This window comes from Formica exsecta, unplaced genomic scaffold (genome assembly GCF_003651465.1).
Source record: "Formica exsecta isolate Colony F162 unplaced genomic scaffold, ASM365146v1 scaffold332, whole genome shotgun sequence".
Taxonomy (NCBI): domain Eukaryota; kingdom Metazoa; phylum Arthropoda; class Insecta; order Hymenoptera; family Formicidae; genus Formica; species Formica exsecta.
In genome coordinates, this window is record NW_021850572.1 from 60,272 (window position 1) to 69,229 (window position 8,958).

The 8,958-nt window shown below is 28.9% G+C and overlaps 1 protein-coding gene across 1 annotated transcript in view; it reads right to left on the bottom strand.

The window, feature by feature from the left end:
• LOC115238305 (transmembrane protease serine 9-like) overlaps positions 1-7,341 on the bottom strand; it is a 9,684-nt gene extending 2,343 nt beyond the window's left edge. The window contains 10 exon segments of the mRNA XM_029811997.1: positions 803-1,005; positions 1,666-1,828; positions 1,920-2,013; positions 4,738-4,850; positions 5,068-5,319; positions 5,411-5,619; positions 5,850-6,012; positions 6,294-6,414; positions 7,191-7,316; positions 7,318-7,341. Of these exon segments, the coding sequence (XP_029667857.1) occupies positions 803-1,005; positions 1,666-1,828; positions 1,920-2,013; positions 4,738-4,850; positions 5,068-5,319; positions 5,411-5,619; positions 5,850-6,012; positions 6,294-6,414; positions 7,191-7,316; positions 7,318-7,341 (1,468 nt within the window).
• Positions 7,342-8,958: the final 1,617 nt, after the last annotated feature.

Here is an 8,958-nt window from a genome sequence, read left to right on the forward strand (position 1 = left end):
TGTATAATTATTTTTTATTAAAAATATAAAATACGAATTATATGAAAATTATTTAAAGAAAAAATTGAGAGTTTTTGAATATATGAATCTATTATATAGTTTATATATATTATCGGTGCGAATATGTTTGCAGTAAATTAGTGCGCTTATAAATGTACCATGTCATTGCATGTTAACAAATTGAAGAAGTATTATTGCGTGCATTTAAAATGCAAATTTAAGGCCTCGATTTCAGACAGAAATCTTTATTATTACGCAGTTATGTGTATGCTACGATGATGCATTACAGTTGAGAGAGTAGGTACCCGTATACTAACTGATTTATGACTCGGCTATCGTAATCGTTGTATAATAAACATGACGGTTAGTCGTAGAGCGCGCATATTATTGTTCAATATTACGCTCGATTATGAAAAACCGTATTCGTTAAAATTAACAATTGCGGATACGCTAATTTAATATCGATCGAGCATGAAATTATGAGTATATGTCGAAGGTAGATATCGATAACGCATTCGACATATAAGACTATGGCTCTTATATATAGATACATGTCTTCAGCGAAAACTTTGTCGTGATAAAGTTAGAAAAAACATAGAAATTATTCAATATATATCGAGTTAAGATCGGATAATGTTTATAATAATGATGGTTATTTAATTTTTTTAATGTATTAATTTCGAAATTTATAGCAATATCTTCATAAGATATAATCTCGTTATTTTATCGCGTTTATATGTGTGTATATTTATATTTATATTTATATTTATATTTACATTTATATTAGAAATGTTGTGCTTACCCAACAATGACGGCAGGCATATCGGTCGTATCGTATCACTCAACGGCACTCTTTCATTGAGACGAAGTAGTGCGATATCATTGTCGAAATTCAGAAAACTAAAATCACCGGTCATAACACGTACCACGTATCTGGTTTCCGTTGGCTTTTCGATACATCTGTCATGTTCTCCAAAAGTAACCTTGATCATGAACCACATGAATCTGAAAATAAGACTAGAAGAACTGATCACATTCGCCTGGCAAATAAGATCGCGAAGGAGAGACTCGTTTAATAAAATTAAGGAAATTGCTCAAGGAAAATCATAAAACTTAATTTTATATTATTTAACTACGCAAAATAAATTTATGTGAGAATAAGAAAAATTTTGAGCAAATTGTAATCGTTAAAAGTAGAATAGTTTAGCATGTCGCTTGAGGATAACGGCACAACTTTTCCTTGTAGCGTGACACTAATTGAGGATGCAAATATGAAGTTCGACCTGTTTACGCATCTAGCAGATGAGCAATGATTTAGTAGCAATTTTATACAGTTATACTAATATATAAAAATAATGTTCACGTACCTAACTTCCAATAGTTTGTTATGTATGTGTAAAAAGATAAAATAAACATATATCTCTTATTGTAAGTAATATTATATTCCAGTAGTAAAGTTAAATTTTATACTTTTATTATATTATTAATAAAAATTTATATTGTTAGAATTTTTTTTAGAAATATTTGAATACAAAAAATAATTAATCATTAATATAAGACGTTTATGGCAAAAATTATACAGTAGTTGCAATTAAAAAATTAGTTAGATTTTAATATTATTTTTATTTCCATTAAATATATGCAAAATTTATAAATCATACCTACCCCTTCACGCAATGCGCGGCTGTGAGGACGTAGCGATCATTTATTAATGTCCCGCCGCAATAAAACTTGTTTAGATACGATAATCTAGCTATCCATGGAAACTCATTCATACTCGTTGTTTGACCACCAACTATACGACTTTCTTCATTTCGTAGCCCACAACCTAGATTGTATGATATATTCTCTCTATAATATGTTTCTTAATGCTATATTGCTAATAAAAATAAATTTAACAGCAAATTAAAGTTACTCACTACAGTAGCAAGGAGCAGGTGAATTATCAGAGTGAGGTGGTTTATTACCAAAAAGTCCAAATAAGTTTTTCATTTTATCTTTGAATACCCCGGCCTAAAATCGAAGTGATTATGTTTAATGATCAATATACGTTACTATTAAAATAATTTGGAGAATATAATCAATAATTTCATTTATGTCTTAGATAAATCTTAGATATATGTAGATATAAAAATATGTAAGAGTTTCTATTTATATGTAATAGATAGATTTAAATAATAATAAAAAAATAATTCTTTTTTAAAAATTTATTAAAAAATTATAATAATACATTATATTATTTTTAACTTTGGAAAAGAATTATGCATATTTATAATTGTCACGTCCATACAATTTTTTTATTTCAATAAAAGCTGTTGACTTTATCAAAGCTGTTTAAGAGTTATTTTATAGTATTTCCATTTTGTTAAAAATGTCTCCATTGTAATCGTTTTACAGATAAGGCTTTAAATCGAAATTAAAACCGCTATTTCTTCGCAAAATTTCAATATTTAAATATTGCAGATTTTTTTCGAAGTGTCTTAATATATTTTATCAAAGGGAACGTAGCAGTAAGATGCATATCATGCGAAGAAATTAATAAATAATCTACACGAGAAGAATTTGTCTTACCTGGCAATTTTCCATCGTCAAAAGCAGAATTAATAGTAAACCTGGATAGCGCAGAAACTTCATGTTCTGCGATCTAATTGAACTCTTCATGAGTTGATAATTGCACCGATAATGCGACACTTTTAATTCACTTTAAAGACTTGGATCTTTGTAGAGATATTTTTGGGGGAAAAGTTGCCACACTTGGGCACCGTCAGGAACGAGTCACGGACATGTCCCTGACTGAGAGCGACTATCATCGACGTCCTACGCCGACTGTGGAGGACTGAGGTCGAAGAGGTAATTGCTATTCCGGAAGGGAAGGCGGGCACAGCCGGTCGGCTGGTACCTGACCAGTTCACGTTCATGTTCAGGGTCGAATCACGGATGACTGTTATTGACCGTCATCATGGCCACGGCATCGTCGATTATCATATTCGGAGCTGTTTTAAAGATGTGATCTACGTTTCGATGAATTTTAATATTAGTAGAGGTAACGTCTTTATGCTTTTTTTTTTATTCGGTAAAATATAATATTTTTAATAAGATAAGTTTATATTATCTCTTTATTTTTTACATTTACTTGAAAAAGTTTGTGTTATAAAAACGTGGATATATTAAAATGATTATATTGATTGATTATATTGATTATATTGATTATTATATAAATGATTATATTTAATTGTTTGATTAATTATTTTTTTCTTCCTAGTATAAACATTAATTCTTTGGTAGATAATCATATGTTAAGTAAAGATATATATTGTATACGACATCGCCAAGTATAAAGTATTTTTTACAAAAATTATTTTTATATTAATTTTAATTAATGCGTTTATTTTGACGTGCCAGTAAGAATATGTAATGCAGATAAAAGAGATTGCAGAAAAGGATATGTGAACGCTCATCTATATTTTATTATATATGTACATACGCATTTTGTGCGTCATCCGGTACCGTTCGACAGGTATTTCAACTGTATTAACGATACCTCTTAAGTTTCGGGTAAAGAAGTGGTTCTATTAGTATACAAGTTAAACCCCGGTATTTCCACTTTCGACCAAAATTTATAATAAAATTTATTTGATTGCTATCGTATCTGATGTCGTACTATCTCTTAGAACTAGTTTCGGTTGAAAGATCAGGTTCTGCAACTGCGTCATCGTTATTATTGGCCATCGATTTCATATTTCTATAAAGAATATAAGAATCCATTTTAAAATAATATTACACAATTTTCAGCTTTCTTTATTTATTATTAATATTATATTAAAACTGCTGATTGAAAATAATTAAGAAATGATTGTTTTAGAAAGTAATAAAACAATATTTTGATATTATACTTTATACTATTGATCTCCTATAAAATTTGACTTATTAAATAAACTGATTGAGCATAAATGATAAGTTTTAATGTGTCACACATGTAAAATATAATATCGATAAGCTGTATCTTATAAGATTTTACCCATATGTATATATGTAATCTTGATTATCATCGCAAGTGTATTTTGCTGTCCATTTATAAATGTCATGCAATGTTTTGCAAACTATTATTCAAAATTTATATTGGACTATTTAAATAGATTATAACAGATTTTTAAATCAAATATATTCCAAGTTTTTATATTATTATTGTATTATATGTTATAATACACATATATTATATATATTACGTAACATTAAAAAAATATGACTAACATAAATTATGCTATTATGTACAAAATTGCATGATGCGTGTGCGAATACTTTTACATTTGCATGCGTCAACTTTAGCCCAGTTCGACAGTGAACCGTTACCGGTTGCTGATTATTCCGGAAACGTTCGACCGCTATTCATACGAAATGCGTGATAGAAACGTGTGGAGCGAGCTAAGCGTAGTTGCGCTATAAATCGTACGAAGATTATAGGAAATATTCCATACAATGATACAACGTATTTCTCATATTATTCGTTCAGACACGTATAAATAATTGCTAATTAATAACAATAATGATGGCCTCCATGCAAGGAACTGTATATTAAATACTCCACTGAGTAGTTTTGAACTCAGAGTTTTTAAGCGATTCTTTGTGATTCGTCGTGTAAAACGTACGCATTGCAGTAATTGACTACGATCGCGTATATAATATGTGCTTTAAAATTTTATATACAAGGTGCAAGAGTAAAGCAGGTCTTCAATTGACGCATAAACAGCCTTCCTTCATGTTTGCATGAATCCAATTGAGATATCGTGACACTCGAGTATAGACTCCGGGATAACCAGGTCTACCACAGCCCACACCCCAAGAGACTATACCTATCATGTACGTATAACACACATAAGTTTTAGATGAATAAAGATATTATGACAGTAACGTGATTTCTAGAATTTTTTTATGTTTAGTTACATAAATATATGAAGAGGAAAAATATTTTTTACGCAACATGTATTCAAACAATCAATATTAATCATAAATTAATATGCTATTATAAAATTAAAAATTATTATCATAATAAATATAAATATGTTTCACCTGCTATTTCCAGCTTATCAACTTCCTGAACAAGAAGAGGACCGCCACTATCACCTTGACAAGAGTCCTGGTTACCTCGGCCCGCGCAAATCATATTCTCGGTAATTCGATTTGCTCGATATTTCATTTTCCGGCATTGTGTTAAACTATATATAGGTACTTGTACCTCCTGTACTTTTCCAGGCAGCATTCCTCCTTCCGATGTTCTACCCCATCCCACTACTGTTCCTTCTTTTCCAGCAGGATCGTATCCTACGTATTATGGTTAATATATTAAGAATAAATACAAAAATATTTAATGTGTTAAGAAAGATCATAATTAACTACTTTACAGCCATACTACCTGGTTGAGGTAAACAAATCGGTCGAACTTTCTTTGAAAATTTCACGGATTTGCGTAATTTTAATAAGGCCACGTCATGATTATAGGAATTCATATCAAAATTCTTATGACGTATCACAACACTCACTGCTCTCATAATAGGAGTTCCATCAGTGTTCACGTATTGGTCATAATCGCCGAGTATCACGCGAATCTTCGATCGCTTCAACCTAAGATGTTAAAATTAATTTAATCTTGACATAATATGCTCAAAATATTAATAAAAACATTTGTTGCACGTTTCACATTATATTATATTAAAAATGGTGTAACTTTTTATAATGTTGCTTTTAGTTACTTTTGATATTTTTAATTTTTATTACAATATAATATTTTATTGTTAATTATAGCAATTTTCTTTATTTATTGTTGTATATATATTTGAATAAAGAGTATATACCTCCGTACGCAATGAGCAGCAGTAATTACATAATCGTTGTTAAGTAGACTAGCACCGCAGTGGAAACGACCGTCATATACCAGCCTTGCAATCCAGGGATATCTATACGGTAGCGTAGGACGTCCACCAACAATCCGATTTTCTTGATTTGATAAGCCACATTCTAAAAATGATATCATTAAATATGCTATTAAATTTGGATGTAACTTTATTTATGTATAAAGGATGATAGATAAAATATTAAATTTATATACAAATTGGTCAATTATCATTTCTACGGTAAAAATTAATTAAAAAAGCATTATATATAAGTTTTATTTGCAAGATTATAATTTAACTGTAAAAAGTAGAGAGTATATAATTGTTATATTTTTATTAACAATTAACAATATTATTTGTCATACAAAAAAAAAATCAATTTAATTTATAAAGAAAATTCTTTACCGCATGTGCAGTTTCTTAATTTTTCTTCATCGGTTTCAATATCAGAGGCAATGTCGATACCAAATAATTCGTCAAATAAAAATCTTCCGTGGCGAGTTTGCGAATTATTCGAAGAATTTTCCTGAAAGCAATATGCAAATCATTGACGCTAGTCAAGCGCGCTCACTTTCCACCGCAAATACAACATAAAAGATGAGAGAAAGTAACCATGATCAGAATTATGGGTCAAGGTCTAGCCGTCAAATTGTCTTCGGTATTGACTAAGTAAATATCTCATAAGCGTGTTGCGTGCACGTAATATTTATATGTTATTCTTTAATGCTGCATAATTGATCGCAATCGCTAGAATAAATGAATAAAAAAAATCCACATTTTTATATCTTATTAAACGTATAAAATATGGTGCTGTATGTTAAACAATTAATTGCTAAATAAAATTGCGTTATAAGCACGTATTTATAATAATAAAATAATTTAAAAATTGATAAATATTTAAAACACACACTTTCTTTTTTCTTTTCTTTTTTGTCTCTCTATATACACAAATGTTAAAATAAATATATTGTATATACTTATTTTATTTTAAAGAAAATATTAAATTAACACAAGATTTCAACGTGATATTTTCATATATGTATATATACACAGATAAGTTCCACTAATTATTATACTACTTACACAAGAAAAATTTTTTACTGAAAAGTTAAATTTTGTAAAAATTTGCTGACAAAAGAAAGTGATATATGTATGATTATATTACTATTTAACACACACATCACACATATAATTCTAGTTTTATCATAAAACTGTGTCACAAACACATACACAAAGTTTTTTTTTTACGCGAGCTAATCATGCTTTTTGACAATATTTTATCTCTATCGAATTAGTACTCACAGTAGAGATCACTGATGCTATTACACTATTTCGACGGAGTTCTTGACCTTTGATTGGTAATCCGTAGAAAGTCATGATCAAGATCAGGATCAAAAGCTTGTGGCAAAACACGTGCAAAAGCATTTTACCATTTGTCGCTCACAAATGTCATTCAAAATTATGAATGAACTTTTCCTTTTATCGATGTAGCACCATACACCACGTGTTTCTCCGGATTCCACAGCAAACATGCATTATATTGCACACGTACGAACATTCGGCGATGATTTCGCTCTCCAGTACCGTCCGTTTTGTTTCTGCGAATTTTGTGAAGAAGCTGACGGGATGATGTTCGGGTCCCTCGAAGATGATCGTCGCCTCTTACGCGCTTTCACCTTAGTTCCACAAAGAAGTCGAACTGATCGACCGAGAGCTAGCCGGTCTTTATGGTTGTGAAGAAAGTCCTTCTTTCACTATCACTCCGCTACCATCGCCCCGGTCCCATTCAGTACACACGGCATGAATGTTGCAAATTTTCTCAATTTGGAATCAGGAAAATGATCGTGTGTTTTGATTTTTGCATTAAAAAAATACGAAGCAGATATTTAAGCAGAAGTTTTCGCCATGTGCAATATCACTGTATGATGTTTCTCATGTGATTTAACAGTTTTCTCCATTTCTTTCCATTTGTTTTTTTCGAATAGTTTATTATTAAAATAATGTTATACAGTGTGTAATCTCAATAGCTAATCAAATGTATCAAATAATAATCTTGTAAATTATTATTGTAATATGCAAAGTTTTATAATAATATTTTTTTATTTTTAGTTAGACATTCTTCAAAGTTGAGTATAGATTTTTCGCAATAGGAAATTATATTTTTTAGCTTTATTTAAACAATTTATAATATGTGTATTATGAAACCTCGATTGTTATCTAATGCAAAATAATACCCTTTTAGTTTCATAAATTAAATATACTTTATCATTCTCTTTTGTTAAAGATACATAATGAATCACACTGCCGATGACTAAACAAAATAAATACACGTCGTAAACTGAATAAGTATGTGTGATTATTCGCGCGATGTCTTTTCTTGTATGCGAAAGATTATATAGAAGATAAACTGAAAGAAATCATTGAGAGAGGAGGTCTTCTTCGTAAAAGGTCGGGTCTTGGTACTATACTGTTAGAGAGCTTCGTCTCACTGCAATATATTACACGCGCATTGCTTTTACCATGCAATTCATTTGCCCCCACTCATAGCGTGTCTCAATTCGAGACACGCTTTCGTGTGAAGTATACAGAAAATTTCTCTTTCGACGGTAAAAATGTTATCGAAAGGGGAAATTTTGATTTGTTGGAAATTTTAAATATCTTCGAGTAATAAAAGCATACCAAACAAAATGTTAATGATAATGATAAAGATAAATGCTAAATTACAATAAAACACATACATTTTGTAAAATATATATAAATTCAGATAATTTTTTTATTTTACTTTGGACATTAAAAAATGTTTGTTTAGTAAGATAAATATATTAAGAATATTAGTATATATATATATATATATATATATATATATATATATATATATATATATATATATATATATATATATATATATATATATATATATATATATATATATATATATATATATATATATATATATATATATATATATATATATATATATATATATATATATATATATATATATATATATATATATATATATATATATATATATATATATATATATATATATATATATATATATATATAT